Source organism: Vespa velutina, chromosome 9, assembly GCF_912470025.1.
Source record: "Vespa velutina chromosome 9, iVesVel2.1, whole genome shotgun sequence".
Classification (NCBI taxonomy): Eukaryota; Metazoa; Arthropoda; class Insecta; order Hymenoptera; family Vespidae; genus Vespa; species Vespa velutina.
Window position 1 is genome coordinate 1,452,998 of NC_062196.1, and position 22,481 is coordinate 1,475,478.

At 31.5% G+C, this 22,481-nt stretch overlaps 1 protein-coding gene across 4 annotated transcripts in view; it reads left to right on the forward strand.

Annotated features, from left to right (window-relative positions):
* Positions 1-151: 151 nt before the first annotated feature.
* LOC124951914 (DNA primase small subunit) overlaps positions 152-22,481 on the forward strand; it is a 40,102-nt gene continuing 17,772 nt past the window's right edge. The window contains exons 1-8 of one of the 4 annotated variants that reach the window (XM_047501006.1): positions 152-1,917; positions 2,002-2,152; positions 2,247-2,422; positions 2,519-2,717; positions 2,792-3,002; positions 3,067-3,457; positions 3,543-3,585; positions 3,680-4,789. In XM_047501006.1, coding sequence (XP_047356962.1) covers positions 1,821-1,917; positions 2,002-2,152; positions 2,247-2,422; positions 2,519-2,717; positions 2,792-3,002; positions 3,067-3,457; positions 3,543-3,562 — 1,245 coding nt within the window. In that variant the 5' untranslated portion in view covers positions 152-1,820 and the 3' untranslated portion in view covers positions 3,563-3,585; positions 3,680-4,789. Of the gene's footprint in view, positions 1,918-2,001; positions 2,153-2,246; positions 2,423-2,518; positions 2,718-2,791; positions 3,003-3,066; positions 3,458-3,542; positions 4,790-5,484; positions 5,583-22,481 lie in introns of those variants that run through there. The other 3 variants (XM_047501005.1, XM_047501008.1, XM_047501007.1) reach the window with 3 other exon arrangements.

Here is a 22,481-nt window from a genome sequence, read left to right on the forward strand (position 1 = left end):
TTTTACCATCGTGTAATAGTTCGTACTTACATTTCTTTTCTTTACAACGTGGGACGTGGGTTGTGGAAGACGCACAAGAAGGAAAAGCAAGAAATATATATATATATATATATATATATATATATATATATATATATATATATCGACGTCTCGTCCTTACGTAAAAAATTAATTAAATTCGTTTAATCGCTTTTACAGCGCGCCGTTAAAGATAATTTTGATTTAATTTAGATAAGTTCACACATACATTCCTAATTAATAATGTTTGTCCGAAAATAGAGTAATCGTTCTATTTTTGCACGTAAGGTCAAAGGGATGAAGGTACTACACTATTAAAAAAAAAAATTGAATAAATATGCGTGTAGCAATATTATAAAAGAAAAAAAGTAAAACAAAAAGAAAGCAAAAAAAAGAAAAAAAGAATAAAAACTTGAACGTAATTATCTTGCAAATGTTTTTTCCATTTCTCGAATATCCTGTTACTAGTGGACCTTATCGAGAAAGAATATTCAATATTATAGTGTTGAAAAAATATTTCATATATGGTGTTTTTGGACATTCGCTTTCTATATTATTTATCTAACAGCGTGATATATCTTTTATATTTCGAGCCATTATGACTTAATATAAGGAAAAATCTCGTATTATAACAAATACTGACTAAAATTCGATCGTAATCATACCTCCAATTCCTTGTATATCTTTGTTAAAACATAACTAAGATCAATACTTTTTCCTTTGGGTAAATAAATAAAATATGGGTATTTCCGATATGCTCGCCAGCAATGTCACACTATTTTAAATACATCGTAAAACATTTTTAGATAAATTATACCATATAGACATTTTGAAATTCACTGATTATATTATTTTACATATTTGCTCGAATCGTGAAAATTGAAAATAAAAATAAAAATTATAAATTAATCACGAAAAGAAAGAACGATATTAACACGTCGAAGAATCGCAATAAACTGACAATGAGAATTCCTTTTACTGTTGTTGTTGATCTGTTAGGTCATAAGATGTTATCGTTGAACATTGTAAGTAAGAAATTTGTGTTTATAACAGCTAAATGTACGATTAAATCAAATTTAATGTTATTTAACCTTTCTAACCGGAGATGATGAATAAACTCGTCATTGGGCGCGCAAAACAAATTAAATCGTTACAAAACTATAAAAATTAAAACTAAGATATATTAAACATAAAAACGTCATTTTCTTTCTTTTTTATTGTCATTGTGTTATCAATCAGTATAATTCGAAAGTGTAAACTATATTTGGCTAAACAAATTCACAAAAAATCAAACAGGTGAATATTAGAAATCTACCTGTGAAGTACCATTACATATTGTACCTTACTTTAAATTATATCATACTGTTAAATGAAATGAATTATCGTTTAAATTGTTCGTTTAATTATCACAGAATGTTTTTGAATATTTTAATTATTTGTTTAATTATCACTTTCTTAAAATTTTTTACTTTTATAATCGTACAAGTTGCAATTTATATTTCGCATTTACTATGAATATGACGAGAATCTTTGTTAGTTTATCATGGCACGTCCAGAGTGCGCTGTCAAGAAACGACCAATAAGGAAAAGCCGATTACTAGAGAACACAAATTGTTGCTATACTAGACATCCAACAATCAATACGTGGTTATATTTGGTACTTTACAGTTAATCTGTGTCTTAATTCCCGCCAAATTTTTGTTAATGTGAATTTTACTAGTGACATGTAAATTAAATAAAACACTAAAGGCAAAGAGCCCTTAAATGATATTTTATCCAAAGTTTTACTATATTCATTCCAAATGGGAGATGTAGCAAATCTTAATGATTTATTGCCAATTTATTATGCTAGATTGTTTCCTTTCAATGATTATTATGACTGGCTCAGTTATGGAAGTAGTAAGTTTGTTCAACATGTTTTCTAAAATTAGAATGTAACAAAGAAAATTTCATATTTGTATACTTTATTTGTATTAATTTTAGCAAATAACTTTAGCAGAAGAGAATTCTCTTTCACTCTTCAAGATGATATTTATCTTCGATTCCAATCATTTAAAACTCTTAAAGACTTAGAAGCAGACATCAAGAGACTTCTTCCATTTAAAATTGACATTGGTGCTGTGTACAATGTTCCGTAAGAATGATCTTATAATTTTTCTACTATTAAGTTAATTAATGTTTTATTAAATAATATATTTTATTTATTGGATCAATTATATAATTGATAGGCCGAAAGAACAAAGAAAAAGAGCACGATTTTTTCCCGTAGAAAGAGAACTTGTTTTTGATATTGATATGACAGATTATGATGAAGTAAGAACATGTTGCGAAGGTACAGATATTTGTAATAAATGTTGGAAGTTTATGATACTTGCATGTAAAATATTAGACAACGCGTTAAGAGGTAATTATACATATGTTATACAAATGATAGAAAATATTTTTCCTTTTTTTGTTAAAAATAATCTGTTAATATTAAGAAAAATAATTATATGTTTAGCTGATTTTGGATTCAAGCATATTCTCTGGGTATTTTCTGGTAGAAGAGGTATACATTGTTGGGTTTGTGATCCAGAAGCACGCTTTTTAGAAGATGTTCAACGTGCTGGAGTTGCAGAGTATTTACAAATTATCGGAGGAGGAGAATACATGAAAAAGAAAGTCAATTTATCCACTGATACTTTACATAAATCTATTAGGTGAAATATTATCTAACTTTATTATGATGTTAAATAAATACTGCTATGTTTATTTAATATCTTGTCTTATACAGACGTGCATTGGATATAATTGAAGCAGAATTTATACCTATGTGCATTGAAGAGCAAGATATATTAGGAACAAATGAAAGAATGGAAAAGTTTCTAGCGATATTACCTGATGAAGAAGACCAACAAGAACTGAAGAATTTATTTGGCCAATGTTCTTCCAGTACAACTCGATGGAAGGCATTCTGTGAATTTGTCAAAGACAAAAGAACAAAGGTATAAAAGAAATGTGAATTTGAGTAAAATTCACATTAAGAACTAATCATCTCATCTAATTTAGAGGGGATCAAAATGGTATTTATACCGTCATCTTAGGGAAGAAGTAATATTGCAATATGCCTATCCAAGGTTAGATATAAATGTTACAAAAGGAATGAATCATCTTTTAAAATCTCCTTTCTGCATACATCCAAAAACGGGCAAAGTTTGTGTACCATTTACGGTAAAGACCGTAGAAAAGTTTCAGCCAGATAAGGTTCCAACAATAATGACATTAATTGACGAAATTAATGAGTTCGACGCAAAGGAGAAGACAGAAGAAATTAATAATTTAGATACAACAAAGATAAAAGATTATAAAAAGACGAGTTTAAAGAAATCACTTCACATATTTCACGAATTTTTATGGGGACTTAAAGAAGCACGAAAGGGTTTAAAGGCTAAGGAAAATGGTATGTTGTTTGTTAACTCTTAACTAATTATGATTACAGATTTTTCAATTTAAAACAATTAAATATTATTTTATAATTATTTCAGATGAAAAAATGGAATTTTAAAAACTGCAGAGTTATCTCAAAATGTAATAATAAATATTTTACAAATAAAATAGATTATATTACTTATATATTGTATTAATTGAAAACTCTTATTTTAACATCTGATCTATGTATTAGATTCAGGAACATTTTTACATGTAAAAACCTTAAGAATCCAGACTAATGAGATCAATATCGTAGTTACAAAGTCTATTAAACGCATTTGTATAACAAGTTCCGCGTAAGAGTCTTTGTTAGAGAAGAATCTTTATTTGACAAGCAAATATATTTGTCGTATCGGAATCACTCGAAGACGGTGGCGCATTGACGAAGAATAAAAAGAATTTGCTAGTAAAGGAAACCGCTCGATGGATTTATTGCTCAAGGTGCTTACCTTCAGATAGAATAGTCAATAGCGTAGTCTACTTTACTAACTATTATTGTTGATTAAAATAAACTTTTCTATTGAAAATAATCGAAAAATTTTATTTTAAACATTGGCCTTACTTAAATCATTTCTTAAATTTATTATCATCAATAATAAAAGCTATTCGAATAATGTAATTATAAGCAATCTCTAACTTTGATTTTGAATTCTGAATCGAGTACGCCAATGTAAGATCGTGAAGCCGGCGAGCTTAAAGACCCTTTAAGGAGATAGATCGGCCAAGATTAAATAGAGGTAATGAAGTACATCACTATCGTCTTTTAAACCTTTCTGACCATATTTGACTGACTTTATTTATCCCAATTGCCACCAAATTCCTTCTCTTTCTGTTTTATTCAACAGGATAATTGTTTTTCGTTCGATGCACTATTTATTTCTTAAGGTTGTTCATCATCCCTTGTCTTATAATGGTTTACGCCAGCAATGAATCCAAATGTAATTTTCGATTGATTTTAATAAACAAGGTTTCATCTTGAAGATGAAGATTTAAACAGGGAGATGCCTTTTTCGAATTTTTAAAAAAGCTTTGTATTAATAAATTTTTACAAAAGCTTTGCATAATGTCAACAAAACGAACTCTTCATCGACTTTGATAGTTAACCAGATAGTTTGGTTTCTGTGACTTTATTATGTATTATGATTCAAAGATATTTGCGATTATATGAAATTTATTAGATTCTATTTTTAAGGAAATAGAGTTGAATTCAATCTTTCAGCAAAACCTTTGATGAATTTGATATTTATTGTTAACTACGTAAAATTAGCACTTAACATACTCACGATTTTGTTGTTTATATATTTGATATGATATAACATAACGATTTTTATATAAAATGATTTATATACTAAAGTATAAACGAACGAAAAAGTAAAATAAAATTATACCAAGAAAATATATTACAGATCAAAATATTATATTGTATTCTTTTTTAATGTGAAAAATGCTTAATATTAATATTAATTAAATAAAGGATTAATATTAATTTATAATATTAATTATTATCTGTTGAAACATTAAAATTCAATACTCGTGTATATGTCCATGGTCGGTGAATTCTAATATATTAAATTCGTTGATGATTTACGAACTTAGATAACTAACGAGAAATGAAATGAATTTTTTAATTATCAAGAAAGAGAATAATGTAACGAAAAACGAAAATGTTTCAAAGAGAAAACTGAACGAAATGGGATAATATTTGAAAGAGAAAACTGAACGAAATGAGATAATATTTGAAAGAGAAAACTGAACGAAATGAGATAATATTTGAAAGAGAAAACGAAAAGAAATATGATATTTACAAAGTAAATATTAAAATATGAGAATTAAATGATATTATAAACAGTTAAGAATAAATATGCAAAAATGTTCATATGTCCTTCAAAATGTAATGTCCTTGAATGATGTAATATTGTAATTTGCTACATTCTGTTATAACACTTTTTGAATGGTGGCCGTTTTTAACCAAAGACTCTTTTCTTATTCCCACATAAGGAATGTCTGAATGCAGTGGTTAGGATATGAAGTAAAGAAAAGACTATATACCGAAGAGGTTCCCACAAATTGCAGCTCAAGAAGGGCAACTATAAACTGTGAGTTATTTTCGAAAGTTCATCAGCATGTTCGACCCTTCTGAGAATGGCTCTTACAATTAGTCATATTATCAATCAAAATATTCTTATGGTGTCGAGTGTAGAAATAAATTTGGAAAATACTACGAAATGTTATCTCTTCGTTCTCACATTTTTCCGTGAATGCGAATAGAATTCTTTGATACTTACATAAGATTTAAAAAAAAATAATAATATAAAAATAGAGAGATCATTAGATCGTGCATTTCTTAACAGCTAGTTTCACATGGTGAGATCGAAGATATTACATTCGATAGGATGTGACCAGGTTTTTTAATATAAGGTATTTTTTTAATCTATTTTCAAATGTTGATTAAGGCACCATGGACCAATAAAGAATTGTTTAAATTAGATTTTCATTCAACTTTTTTTTAAATGTGATTAATTACAATTAATATTATATTCGGACAGAATTTAATTAAGCTTTTATATCAAGTCATTCTTTTAATCATCTTCTACATATTTGCAAGTATTATCGATCAATAAAGAATTGTTTAAAATAAATTTTTAAATTAATTCTCATTTTTCTTATTAATTCTTATTTATTCTTATTCATTTGTATTTATTGAATAATCCAAACGATAATTTTTGTTTAATACAACTTATATTTATAGAATATAAAAACAAAAAAAGGAACTTGTTATAGTGAATTGCACATGCAATACTCGTAAGATCTCTTTCAGAAGTTGAAGAAGCGATAGAATCGGAAGTAACGTGAATAAACAAACCGCTTCATTTATTCTTATTAATTCTTATTTATTCTTATTTACAGATATTTATTGTGTGGAACTTTCAAATGAAACCTTTGGAAAGCTTTTATTCTTTAAGTAGAGAAAAATCAAGCACGATTTAAATCAAATAAGACAATTTCCAAGACGTCCACTCCACGTTATCAGTTTTTTTAAATTTCATTTTATTGTATCTTCTGGATTTCTTATTCTCTCCAAAAAGGCTTTTCGTGGGGCTTTATTGATTAAGAAAGGACTTTTATGATTGGATAGAGTTTTTTTCTTTTATTCTTCTTCTTCTTCTTCTTCTCCTTTAGGGGATCTATTCATCATCGAGGAAATTGCAATCTCATATCATGGATTTAGATTTTTATAAAGATGTTTTCAAAATCTTTCTGCATTAAATGTATCGAGAAGAAAATGTCTTTTTTCCCGTTTAGTCAGAACAGGTAGAATACTTGCAGAAGTGTGGGTAGGCACTCACGTGAGCGTTCATGGGCGCTATTAAATCCAAGCTTGGACCCGAACGTACTTAGGTAGGATACTTTCGCGGTTGTGTCCGGCACACTTGCGTAAATATTTTTAAGTGCCATAGGATTCGATCTTTTTGAAGTAAATTGCAGAATCTCAAAAGCTTCTTTCATAAAGGTTACTGAAACTACCGGTGTTGGATGATCTCGTTATCTGTTAGTCAGACTTAAAATACCTGGAGTTGGCGTTGAGATAAAAAATTTCGCGAAAATGACTGTCATTTCGGAATTAAAATTTTACTTTAATTTTTAAATAATGATAGTAATATAAAAGAGTAGAGTCATTGTCTTCAATTTGTTTCTCAACAGCAGCAACCTCCATGTGGTGAGATCTAAATACTAAGTACACGATATTACTTTCGATATAATGTGTATTTCGATTGTTAGATTACATATAAGAGGAGTATTATAATTCACATAAGTTTATACACCGATGGCGCATAATGGGAACAGTGTCCCTCTATTACATTTTTTATGTAGTCATATTTCGTTCGTACCTGTCGCTGAAATCACACACATTTCGAACGAAACGATGGAGAATACATTTAAAAAACAAGATAAGTTTTTACTAAGGAAAGTTTCGAGGTCAGTGGATCAGAACGTATACCGATATTGGACTCATACGGCTGATGGAATCTCATCTACAATGAAGTTTTGTGTAATAAGTGAAACTTCTAATTATTGCATTGGAATTAATCACGTCCGGTGTATCCCAGGATAGACGGTATCGTCCTCTCGCTTTCAGGAAAAAAAGAGAAGAAAAAAAATGAGTTAATTATTTTCGAAAGACATTCGATGAATCAAATCTTTGTATATATATATATATATATATATATATATCATTCAAGAGAAAAAGAGAAGAAAAAAATTGAGTCAATTATTTTGGAAAGACATTCGATGAATCAAATTTTTGTATATATATATATATATCATTCAAGAGAAAAAGAGAAGAAAAAAATTGAGTTAATTGTTTTCGAAAGACATTCGATGAATTAAATCTTTGTATATATGTAAAGAAAGTATACTTTCTTTAGGTAGATCTGCCTCGCCCTTCCTTTGTCTTTTGTTATCTACAAATTCTTTTGTTACCTACAAATCGAGCCGTGAAGATTTTGGGAGAGAAACGGGCAGTAAGAAAGAGAACGCCACGAGAGAAGTAGCACGAGAGTGTAGTGTGAAATTTAACCAATGTAAATAATAAATGTAAATTGTCGTTTCTTTGTTAGAGAAACTTATTTTCGTTTATTACCTCACCTTGCCTATTCGGTTTATTATATATATATAACATATGCACGAATGCTTGTATTATTTTTACGTTTATTTTTTATTTATTATTATCATTTTTAATTTATTGGTATCTTTGTATTTAATTAATTTAATATGCTTAAATCGTTTAAAAAACTTTAGAACTCTTAATTATCGTTAATAAACATTTAATTCATCTTAAATAATATAATTTTAATTAATAGATAATTTTGTATAAAGGAAGAATGCGTCACGTTGAATTTCGAAAGTTGATTTATTTCGAAATAAATTCACTTCTGCATCTGCGAATCGAATTCATTTCCTTTTTGCTTGTTTCTTTTTCTTTCTATTTCCTTACGGCGAATCACAAAGCACAGTTATATGGATCTGCATATTTTTATTTCGTTCGTTTCGGCTAATGTCCTTAGAAAACGAGCAAAATTTTATTGTAGATTTTTGTGCAAATCGATCTCGTCTCGTAGGGAAGTTAATTACAAGGTGATTCCTCTCGGCCTCTTTTTTGTTTTTTGTTTTTTCTCTTTAAAATTATAACGCTATAAAACATCGTGCCGTGTAAAAAGTCTTGAAATGCGGTTACTATTTATTTCAGAAATAAAAACCTACTAGTGGATAATAAAAATTATAATGAAGAATTCCTACTAAGATTAACTACTTTCTGGAAAAATATTCTTTTTAGTTTATAGATTACAATACATATAGTATTATTTATTAAAGGATAGAATTAGTTCAAAGTATATTTTACACATATATATATACACACACACACACACACACATATATATATATATATATATATGATAGTATTAACTAATCTAAATTATTTATAAATCTTTATGGAGAATAAAACTAATTAATGAAGACAGAGTAATAAATTTAGAATTTCCTAACTTCTGGATTTTTTGAATCGCTTTAATTCGTGAGGAAGAAAGCATCAATGAAGGAATCGAAATTGTGAAAGTTTTCTAACAGAGAAAAATTAATGTAATTCCTCAGATAGTTAACGAGATATGTATTTAACAAAGCAATTCGGTTTCTCATTTCTCCTTCTCGATTTCCGATTAAGATTTTTTTTCCTTGCGTCATCTTGTCCCAATCTCATTTAAGTTTCAATTACCGTTTCTTCTGCTTTTTCATCGACGATGAAACGTCATTCAATAATGATCCGAGATTGTGAAACTCTTTTAAAGATCAAGTCCAAAAATTCGACGAATATGAAACTCGAATAAAGTTGATTAATTATCTCGATGAATATTCTCTCTAAAAATCTTCTTAATTATGGTATCTATCACTTTCTACGCGAATAACATAATAGATAGAAGAGAGAGTCTTAATAATAATAAACAAACAAATAATATTAGAGAGACTCACTAGTAAAATATAACACGTACATTTTCTTAAATTATAACGTAAAAACGATAAGAAAATATGTCGAATATGTTTCTTGTAAAACACATACACACATTCATGGAATAAATTATTTCGCTTGAAAGCCAAAGGCGAACACGATTGATCTGGTTTTGCCAATTTTTCGTCGGATAACGGTCAGTTTTTATTTCGACGTTGCGCCATGCACAAGTAAAGACTTTAGCAAAGAGTAAAATTTGGCACATTATATCGAAGAAAGCGGATACCTGTTTCTTGCCGACTCGTATCCATTACATTCGTTATATGGTGGGTGGATCACGATGGAAAGCGAGCCAAACGATCTTATTCATGTACGACTCTTTTTTGCGAGTATGCCACGAGAGAGAAGCCTTGTCAGCACGTTCCAAGATTGCTCCGGATTCGTCAATCACGAATAAAGGAATTGCGGTTGCACGCCGATAATAATAATCGTATATGACCGACATTTCTTGACGTTCATCTCATTTTGATCGTTTTCTAATCAGTTTTCTTTTTAAAAAATATCATTTAAATAATACGAAACTTTTTTTTAGATTCTAAATTACGAATAAATAACATTTGTATTTATATGACAATTTGATTATTTGTTAATAATTTCTTATCTATATAATATACCAATGACAATAATAAAAGCGTTGATGTTACTGATAAATCACGTACTATAATGAATTACTATTGATACTTTTCATATATATAAAACATCATTGAATTAGAATCTTGAAGATACATCTACTGTCTGACTAAAATACCCTTGTACATCTCTTCAAAGATCAAGATAATTCTAACTCGATTTAACAAAGTTACTTCTTGGAAAGAGCGTGCAATATGGTAGCATGTAAATGTGCAATTTCTTAGCTTCCCAACGAGTTATCATGATAATGATCTTGGAAGTAACTAATTTATCGTGACAAAGAAAAGAAAATAAACGAAATTGGGAATCCTTGTTATCCTTGATGATAATAGTCCCATTATTTTCACATTTTGTGAATTACGAATGCGTATGATTTTATGCTCTAATGTTTACTACGAGAGATCATATCGATGTTAGAGATAATATCACTATCTAAAGTTCACCGATTATTTATTTGGTGGCTAATAACTCATTAGAAAGGAGTGTTCCTGTGATAATCTCGAGGAAGACGTACCTCTTTCTTAATGAGAGCTTAATTGTCCGATAATGGGGCATTGGGAGAAAAATGTAGGAAGAAATAAATAATAATAATAACAATGATGATAAAACCGGTCGCGAGTGATCGCACGTTAACGAGTGAATGATCACGCACTTACAATTAGACGCTCATAATATAAACCTCGATCGCTTATCGCGTAAGGTTGCAATATGCCGGAGGCGCCATAGTAAAATTCATGTAAAGAAATTAATTTATCGCTCCTAAGCTCTCTGAGAACTTGTTCGCCATCCTGATAGCGAGATGAGAAGGTTTCCTGGGAAATGATGAAAACTTAATAATTTTTTCTTCGAAATTCTCTCGATAACGATACTCTTAAAGGATAATTAAGTCTTGCGATTTAACCATTTGCATAATTCATTTGAAATGATTCATATAAAATTCACAAAGACGGTTAGCATCGAAATATTCTTTTTTTCTTTTCCTTTTAATAAATTAGTAATGAATCATTGATGAATTTGAAATAAATTCATCGTGCTTGGTACAAATGAATCGGAAGCTTTCCTCATGCGCAAGATAATCACGTTAATGAACAAGTAGAAAAGTAGTTGATCTCTGCAAGGGAACCGCACAAGACGTTTAAGATTTAATTATTGTGGTAACAGTGAAAGAAGAAAGGACCACGAAGAAACTTTCCAGGATTCCGCATCATGGAGACCCTTTATTAGGTAATCGAGTAATACGTAGGTAATGACACATCCCGAGACTGGTCTCCCAGTCTGTATTACGACTTCAAGGCTGCCAATTCAAGAAAGGATGCCATTAATTTTCTACGGTGCACCTGGATTCTAATGGATCAACGATTGAATCATTCTTGCTTAGTCATCGCGTTAGCTTGCAATGAAATCCCTTTCTCCGTTCGCGTGATTAGAATCCGCAAATAATACGCGAGATCGATGTCCGACATATTTATTGAAATTCAACTAAATTGCACAAATTAACGTCAGGAACAAACGTCTTTTTTCGTGGTAATTAATGATATATATATATATATATATAATGTAACAACTCAATTATTCTCAATCGATCGTACGAATTGATATCGAAAATCGAAGAATAAGCCGAACGAAGTTTCATTATAAAAGAATCGATATCAAACTTTTTGTTTTCTTTGACTTCTCACTTGTCGAACTTTCTCCTTATATAGAAATTCTCTTTTTTTTTAAGAATGGTCAAACATTTCGATCACTTACTCGAAAGAAAATCGATCAAAATCTTTCGATCTTTCCGATCTATTTCGAAGCAACACATGGATTTTGCAAGCTGTGTATCATTATTTCCCGTTAAGTATCGAAAGCAAACAACCAAGAAGTCGTTACTTTCTCCGAGTACTCGTCAATTTCATGGGCACGCGCTCGGCAGCCCAGCCAAGCGTGCGCGAACGCCCGTGAAAGGATTAGAAAAAGATCGTGTAAAAGCCGTTTGATGATCTCGTACGTGATAATTGTTAGTCGGACGAAAAGCGGAGAGTGAAAGTATCTTAAGACAGCAAATGATCGATAGAAATGGATTTGATGTTCTCGTTAAGCTCGTAATAACGTCTATTAAAGGAGGAAAGAATCGCAAAAAAAGGATTCGATGAGAACGTGACTTGGAAACGACTTTAACCGCTTGTTGGTTAGTCGAACCTAGAATGTTAATGAAAAAGTTCTTTTTCTTTTCTCCGTCTCTCTCTCTCTCTTTCTCTTTCTCTTTCTCTCTCTCTCTTTCTCTTTCTCTCTGTCTCTCTCTTTGTCTCTCTTTCTTTCTGTCTCTCTGTTGTCTACTCGTTCAAAAGAACCTTACCTATTGTATACTATTTGACACACTCCCTTCATTTTCCATCTTTTTTTTTTCTTCTTTCTTCATTGTTTTCAAGCAAACGCATTCAGTACAGCATACGATCAAACTGATGATTCTGCATAATTTTCTTTTTCCTGCAGAATCCGGATAGCCTTCATTTCCGTTAAATAAAAATAGAATTTGAGTGACCTACTATCTTGTACGATATTATGAATAGTCTGTTAAAGGAAACGTATCGAATGGCTGAAAAAGGAGAAAAAATTAATTGCTTCTTATGATAATAGTAGAACGAAGACGAATAACGTTCCGGTGATAGTTGCTTTTATTAATGATGGGTTGGTACACGTTTAATTATACGAAAATCTTGTTGGATCGATTAGTTCAATATAAATTTTAGCCTTTCTAATCTTTCTATAATCCTACAATAAGGTACTCTTTTAACGTATTTTTAACGTACTTTTGTAAAAATTTTTTATCATTGATCAAGAGAATCAATGAATGAATCTATTCAGAAAAGGAGATTAAAACCAGAACATAAAACAGGACATGATTCTAGAACAGGTTCATCAAGACCAGAATCAAGATTAAAATTATATTATAATAATTTGAATTAATACGTATATAAAATATTTAACTATCGTGCACGAAGATTTATAAAAAATGAAAACTCTATTATTTCAAGCGAATGTGATAGCTAATAAATAAACGCGGGAAAGCTTTACAGTTAAGCGTTCTTAGAGTACATCTTCCTCGTCTTCGCTTCCCAGAGAGTAACTCGCTGATTAACGAGAGATTAAAAGCACGAGGCAGACGTGACGCGTGTTTGGAATGCTTTCGATTTTATCTGATCGAAGGTAACAGCGACTCTGTACTATGTAGGAAAGGAAACGATGCCGAGAAAGATGTGGATAGAAGAGAGAAGAATGAGAAGAGCTGTTTCTCTGCTGGTGAAGTAAAGAAGATAATACATAAGAGAGAGAGAGAGAGAGAGAGAGAGAGAGAGAGAGAGAGAGAGAGAGAGAGAGAGGAAAAGAGAGGGGGAGAGAGGGAGAGAGAGAAATAATGGTTTCATTTCATGAGAATCCATACAAACCGACGGTACTTTCTTCCTAACTTGATTAATGATTCAAATTTCGAAAAATCAATTTCGCTGTAAACGAATAATTATCATATTCCTATGACCGATGTTGTTAACATATTTTATCTAAAACGTTTAATTTCTTCAGCCGTTTTGTGAAAATTATTTTTATGAATAGAATCGATAGAATCGAATCTATTCATTTATATGTTTGATATATAGATCTTGATCGAGACAAAATTGATATTGTTACATGTTTGATTTTCTAAATTTTCTTCAAAATTAAAAAAAGACTTATGAAAATTTGAAAGGAACTACGAAGAAATTTCAGTAACAGTCCCGCTCATTCCCGTTAAGTTAAAGATCCATGGATTATTATGTTAATGGTACTTTAGCTAATTGTCCGTATTTTATCCAGTTCTCACACAAAAATCACATTTTTAAACGAATAAAAACCGTGCACACGCGAGCAAACACGTGTAAGATGATATGTTTGTAGATAGACGTTACTTGTGTTCATTTATAACTTCCTTCCTGAGAAATTATGTCTAGTACCGTGTAAACAGGATTAACACGTTTACGTCAAAAGGGAGTCTAGGATAAAACGATGAAAATAAATTATTTAAATACTTGAGGATTTTGTTGAACGATAAACTAAAAAAAAAAAAACATTTAGAAAGATAATTTTCTATCTTCTTTTATTCTATATTAAAAAAATATCAATGATCACAAAGAATTCCTTCGATAAATAAGAAAGAAAAATATGAAGAGATAGAAGAAGACGAGCGAAGTGCATAGAACGTATGTTAGTGAGAAATAAATTGCTGACGAGGAGCTACTGGAGAATATCTAACCATCACGATACGGTATTTTCTATCTGTTTGAATCACAAAATCTTGTCCCGTTTCGGGCGCCATAGTATTGCGACTTGAACAATTCGCACGTCGCCTAACGATGAACGCGTATCCATCCATCCAAGTGTATAAACGTTTCCTAATTCCTCGAACAATCATATTACGATATACAATAATGTTAATGTACTTCTATAAAAATTATAAATTGTTAAAGAATGCGTACGCGTTCGAGAGGAATAAATGGAGGATTGTCTTTCTTCTTTTTCTTTTATTTTTTTTTTTTTTTTAAATTATATTTCCTATAAAAAAGATTTAAAATATTCACGTTACGATGGACGAAAATTAGCGAAATACAATTTATCGTATCCTTTAATTTCCTTTGAAGGCGGTAGTTTAGAAGCTCGCGTGACGTAATGATAATGCATTCCCACCTTCACGCTCACCGTGGCACGTACAAGAAGGCAACGGGGTGGCAAACGGCCGCTAGCTACATACTTGCTAGATAGCTGGTACCAGTAGAACTAAGGAGAGGGACGAAGAGGGGATGACGAAACGTGATTAACAAACGCGATCAGTGTAGCTCGATGCCCGAGATAATTCAAGAAGGGCAACCGGCTTCGATCAATATTTATAACGTGTGTCTTCTCGTCTACCATCTCTTTTTCTTTCTCTCTTTCTCATTCGTTCTTTCTCTCTCTTCTTCTTCTTCTTCTCTATTCTATAGCCTGTTCCTTGCACGTCTAGAACCTTTCCACCTCTCGCCTTCGCGTTTGTGCACGCGTATAAGCGTGCCAAGGTACTCCAATGCCATACACGCATTTTCTGTTCTCGCGAGAAATGCCAACAACGGTCTGTCGAGATGTTTTATTTTATTTTATTTTATTTTCGCGTGGGTGCACGTTCAAATCTTCTTACGTACAATGATTTAATAAAAATAGAAACGACTCGCTTGTCGGATTAACTCGACGTTTAATTTAAAATTTATTTTAGAAGTGACTGTAATATATATGGAAAAAAAAGAACAAAAATTGACACCATTAAAGCAGATCGCTTGAAACGAAATAACATATATAACTTTAAAATAACATATATAACTTTTTAACTTTTGACGCTGTTATAAGATAACAAGTGTCTCTCTTTCAAAAAGAGAGGAATAAGGACGGAAAAAAATTGACAGAAACCTTCTCGGTATTTCAATATTACTCTGGAACTCAGTAATTACTGATCTTGATCACTGATTAAGTCATAATTTTACAATTAATATTTATAAATTATAATTTTATCAAACCGCTTCGTTGTTTCTTTTTTCTTTTTCTTCTTCTTTTTTATAAAACGAACAAATTGTCGAGAAAGAAAGAATTCATTAAACGGAATTTTTATCTGACAGGCCATCGAGTAGAATCTTTCACCGTTGGGGATGTTCGAGACGTTTGAGAAACTTCGTAGAAAATTAAGGGATCCCGTTCACACGTTAATTTGGATTCGTAATTGTTCGACGAGCCGGAAGTACAAGGTATTTCACAGTATGTTGCGACGTATTCTTCTCACAGCTCGCATCTTGGATGGCAACTAACACCGGGAAGATTCCTTCATCGTAATTTTTATCTTACTTATATCATTCCATTCGGCTTTCCTTGCTTAGCGTTAAAAAAAAAAAAAAGAAAAAAGAAAAAAAGTGAAAAAAGGAACGAATTACAATATATTATTGTTTTTGCTTTTTGCAATATATTATTGTTTACATAATATTATTGTTATTGTGTTTTGCAATATATTATTGTTTACAATCTTTTAGTGCAAAATTAATTAATGTAGTAAATTTTATATTATAGTCCATATTATTGTCCATACCGAACAATTTTTGTATATTTGTCCCTTATAAAGGATAACGTTACCAAGAATAAAAGTAATTCCTTTAGTAGTACCTTTTAGAATTTTATTAATGTTTATTTCTTCATTATTATTATCAACATCATCATAATCGTTTATAACTTATACCGATGAAAGAAAATAAAAATAACTTATAAGATCATGCGATATCATATATAAATGTTAGAAAGAAACGTGATAAAGATATCTCGTAAATACTTATTTCAAAAATATTATACAACTGATTTTAGCTTCTTTAATTTTCATGAAAATACTAGACATATCGTCGCATAAAAGTCCGCCTACCTTTCTATTCTTTATAGGATTTAATTATATATTGCGAGAACTAGAGATATTAACCTACATAAACCTACCGTAGAATGTACATATTGAAGTTAATTGCAGTATTACAGAAGAGTTCTTAACAGAATCCCAAATGATAAAGCTCGCCGCGTGGAACAAAATATCTTAATTGGTTCCACTCTAAATTTTAATGACAAATTAAATTAAACGCTTCCTAAACTCGAACCTTCTTCGCGGAAATTAACAATAAAGAATAAAATAAAGAATAAAATAAAGAGCAATAACGCATGTTTAGAAAGTCTACAATAAAATTAAAGTAACCGAGTGTAACCTGATTATAATTTAAAAGTTCTCAATGCGTTAACAAAATACCGTAAATGATCATATAATAGAAACGATTAATGTTTTAAAGCAGGAAAGCAAGAAAGTGCGGTTGCTGATTAGACACGTAAGAATGAAATTAAAATGGAACAAGATAGACATGAAAAAAAAAAAAAAATAAAAGGGAAATGCATCCACGTCCACGAAGCATCATAAACAAAGATCTCCTACGTTATAATTAGTTATTCTTAAGGCAATCAATTTTTATCATGGCAATAAAACCGTCAATTATCATGTTATACCAGTAATTAATGCTTTTCATCGTTGATTTCTTATCGTTCAGCGTTTATTAAAACGTGTTTTATAAACACACCTATCGATGAAGAAAGTGCGAAGGGCATATTTCTACTTAATCATTTACCACCATATGCTAATATATTTAAATCAACTGCGATAATAATTTATGATATTCTAAAGTGTTACGATGAACTATTAATTGTAAATAAAGAATAAATTGCATGTGCAACATGATTTAAATTTATTTCAGAAATAACGTCATTACTTCGATTCTCTTTTATCATGGTATTTCTGGTAATGAAAAATTTCATAAAACTATTAAAAAAGTGGGAACAGATAATATGGATGTGCTTAAAGAAATATATATTTTCAGTGAATGAATTTAAAAAAAAATTTACTCCTTACCTAATCCAATTACATAAAATTACATAATATTTGGTATAACAAGATAATAATTAATATCCTCCGTAATTGATTCTCGTTTTCTCTTAAATGTTTCAAAAGGAATCATGTGTGAGTTTGAAAGAAGATGTCCTAGGTAGAACTTGAAAAATCCGTATCAAACGAGATAGAAGAAATCAGAGACGAAGACACGTTCGTCATTACACTAAGATCGCCATTTGAAACTTTACGAATATGGAGCGGAATGTCGATGTCGTTTACTCATCAGAAGTGTCGTGTGCCGTTCTTTGAGTATCAAGAAATGGTCGTACATTCCGTTTTGTAGATAGTGTACGACGGCGAGTCGAAGAAATCACGCAGAATGAAGTTTCGCACAGGAAATAAAGAGGACAGCTTTTCCCGCAAAGAGAAACGATGGTCGATCTAGATTTTTGCACGATTCAAGATCATCAGACGATAGAGTTGGATGTAGTTGTTAATGATCTTCGAAATATCTATAAATAGGAAAAATATTGTCTGTATAAAGAGAAAAAGAGAAAAATATAAGGAAAGATTAAATTTGGAAACTTGTTAATTTAGATTAAAGATAAATGGTATGAGGTTTGTACTATAAATTGCGATAAATTAATTGAGAGTAATATAGAATATAAAATTAGAGGATTGGCAAAAAAGGAAAAGTAAAGGAAGAGAGAAAGAGAGAGAGAGAGAGAGAGAGAGAGAGAGAGAGAGAAAGAAGAAAAATGCCAAATACACCATATTGCAAATAAAATTACGAAAACAGTGAAACTTACAGTCGGATTTTACTAGCTTGTTGGCTTTAAAGGATAGCACGTGAGCGTAATAAATAAGTTGTTGGCGTCTATAAAATGCATCGATAAATGTCTCTTCCATAGTCGATTAGTTCTTTAATGAACGCATCTAGTGTAGAATTTGAATTATCCGATGAAACATAGGAAGCACCTGAATATGTCTCTTTCCTTCGTCTTTCTCTCTCTCTCTCTCTCTCTCTTTCTCTTTCTCTCTCTCTTTCTCTCTATTTCTCTCTAACATCTGACAACTTATCAATATTGAAAGCAACGGTTTACCGGTCGCAATTAGACGTGACTTTGGACAATGACTAGCCCGTCTTCATTGCGTTATAAAATGATGAATCGAGGCTGATAATGAGGATGCTCACGTGTAGCGGTATTCCACAGAAATAAACTGCACGATCTGAAAACAGATTGCAAGCATGGGGCATGTTTCGAAATATCTTTTACTGAACGCGATATACGACCGATCATCCTTCATCGTCTCTAGGAAAACCATCATTTCTACTTCCTCCTCTTTGGAGTTCGATCGCCACCCTCCATGAAAGTTTAACGAACCAGCCAAATTGAAGTTTTTATTTTCAAACGGTCATTTTTACTTCGATCATTCTATAATTCGAACATCCTAATTGCTGGAAATATAACGGAATATTTTTCTTTTATATGTTTCTTTTTTTTGTCTGATCAAATATTCTTACGATTCTTGATATTTAGAAAATGAATTTTTCATTTTCTAAATATCAAGAATCGAAGAAATTTCGTTCAAAAATTTCATCTATAAACTTTCATTTCCTTTCCGTATAATTTATAATACGTAGAATATAGGTAATAAATTGTTATAAATTTTTATAATTCCTTATTGTAATGTCAACACGTCATAAAATTTATAAATTATAAATAAGTAAAGGCGATCAATCGCAAAATACGATACGAGCAAATTATATTCACATCAATATCGAGCGAGCCATCAAGATCTATCTCTTTCACAGGGTATATCTACCGATCCTGTCGCTATCGGAAGCAGCGAAACCGACGATAAACGTCGAACGTAAACTCAGCCTAAGGAAAGAAGACGCCGACTGTAATCGCAGGAGCGAGCTATTACATGGCCGCTCTGCGTCTAACACGACGTGACACGCGTTCTTTGCCACCGCAACGAGATTGCTCTCTCTCTCTCTCTCTCACTCTATCTGTTTATCTCTCTCTCTCACTCTCTCTCTATTTCTCTCTCTCTCTCTCTCTCTCTCTCTCTCACTCTATCTGTTTATCTCTTTCTCTCACTCTCTCTTTCTCTCTCTCTCTATTTCTCTCTCTCTCTCTCTCTTCCTCTCTAACTTTCTTTTTCTCGAAGAAAGACGAACAAGACGATAAGAGGTAGACTGTAAGTACACGTAGGTATACCTACTACTCGGCTTCGTCGAAAGGGACGAAAAGTTTCGAGTTCGCGCGAACGATCGAGGATCAATCATCAGGATCGATCGACGGAAGAAAATTAATTCACCGCGAAGTCCGTGGCAGATCGTTAATAAATGGCGAACAAGGGTGGCAAGGCTCGTGCGAGATGAGCTCGGAGAAAAGTCGTGTAATACAGTGTATGTAGATAGGATGTTACATGGGTATATTGGTATGTGTGCATGCATGAATCTGTTCGGAGGGAGAGAAATGCGAAGATAAGTGCGTGGAATCGGACGAGTCCAGCTTCCCATCTACTCGAAGCTGTTCGGAATTACGAGTCGTGCTTTTGCGTGAAATCCGAGATGAAACGTACAGAAAGGTTATTCTCGGAGAATCGACATCGTCCCTCGGTCGACGATAAATTGAGTACATTCGCACTGCAAAACTATTGCGAATTCGTTTTGTCGTCCCTTTATATTCACTTTGCTATTTTAATTTCTTTTATACGAAGATACTACGATCCACGCGTTGAAGTTTCCGTGTCGTTAGATCGAACGACTGTTTTATTATATAGATTCATAAGTTATCAATCAATTTCTTTTCTTTATATATTTTTTTTTATTTATTTTATTCCGTAAACTCAAAAGTTATATAAATAAATGAAATTATATAACGAAATTTTTACAATATCGGGCGATTGAAATATTTTTAGAAAAAATCGACGAAAATAAAAGTCGATTCGTTATTAATTCTATAAGACAAATTTTGGAAATTTTTATTATCATTAGTAATCTAGAAACAGTACAAAGGACATAATAAAATATGAAAAGTGTCGTATTTGAGAGCAAAAGTGACTTTCAGAGGGAGATGAAAAATGATGGGAGAATTGAAAGGAGAGGGCAGGAAGAGTGTAACCGTCGCCGAAAGAGAAGCGAGTCGGAGGAAAGTGTGCCGTGTCTGTCCTAGACCGAGCATATTGCCTTTTCTTATCCAGAGGGGGGCATCGTTCTTCGGGTAGCAAGGCGAAGAGGTTCGCGAGGAGAGCCCGTTGGGCTAGCACAGGTGGGGGCAGCGACATAAGTACGAGACAGCCTTAAGAAAAGCCTTCATTCTGATAGCAGATCGCGATCCACGGGAGTCGGTGAACTTGCGCGTTACTCCTTACACTTTGGGTATTTAACGGGAAAGAAGGGGGCTTTTTTTGATAGTTTGAATTTCCCGCTGAATTTGAACCTTCATTCAATAACTGTGTTTTAAATAAAGTTATGATACGTTTCGAATAATTTTCTCGGCGTAAGTTCAAACATTTTTTTTTTTTTACGAAAAAGAGAAAGAAAAAGAAGAAGTAGAAAAAGAAGAGGAAGTGATCATTCAAGGCAAGGATCCAAAAAAAAAATTCCCCCAAGGACGACGTCGAGAGTTCGAGTGTAAGTGCGAACAAACTTAAGACGTTGTATATATTACATACATACGTAGAAATTATATATATATATATATATATATATATGTAATTACGCGAAACGTTGTACACGGTGTATTGAGAACGCGTTCACGGCTTCAACAACGAAGGTTTACGTAAGCGCAAGGCCGATGATCGTTTCCTCTTGGAAATCTAATGGCGATTGCCAGACGGCTTTGATGTTTGTGGAAAGAGTAAATCGTGCGGTGCATCGTCGTCTTCGCCGTCTTCGTCTTCGTCGTTGTCGTCTTCGTCGCTTTCGAATGCTATGAGTTTCTTCGGCTACGAAAGCGACGAAGCGAAAACAAATTTGTCAAGATGCCTCCGTTTTACTATCTTCAAGAAAGTAATTAATGAGAATTATTTTCTTTTTCAAGATATTTAAGCATAGTGTTCCATCATTCTATTATAAACCAAAATGTTAAACGTTTTCCTCGAATATGAATGTAAATTCATATGGAGAAATTCTATAAACTTAGTTTTTTTTTTATTATTGGATAATCTTGAACTAAATTATGAATATACATAAATCATGGGTATGATTAATAATACTTATCAAAATCATTTTCAATCCCAAGAAGAAGATATTCATATGTTCGGTTTCCCATGGATCATCCTGTATAAGTAGATTTATTCCCTGCAAGAAAACTTGTTTTTACGGCAATTTGAATTAATTTAAACAAAATACCTGAGAAAATAACGACTATCGAGATATATTATAATGATCGTAACTCTTAAAGTTTTATTGAAAACGTTAAATTTGGCGAATTACCGGTTACATCTACTATTTATATATTATTTACGGAGATGATGCTAATAAGAGTGTTCATATTATTAACTTCTACGAGTGTCTGTTAGAAACAGACTGCTAGAAGTTTGTACGAGTTACTGTTAAAAAATATAATGATCTAAATAATTTTTTTCTGAATTCGTATAACGGAATGCGTATTATCGACAGACACAAGTACATATATAAAACTATGTACTTGCAATATATCTAATGCGATTACATCATTTTTATACGATAATCTCACGAAGATAAAAGAATGATATATGATTTTTTAATCCGCACAAAGAACCCTGAGAACGATGCAAGAAACTCATGAAAAATAACGTGATCATAAAATTCGTTTAATCGAACTCTCCTGTGGAAACTTTTATTTGGCACCATTCGAAACT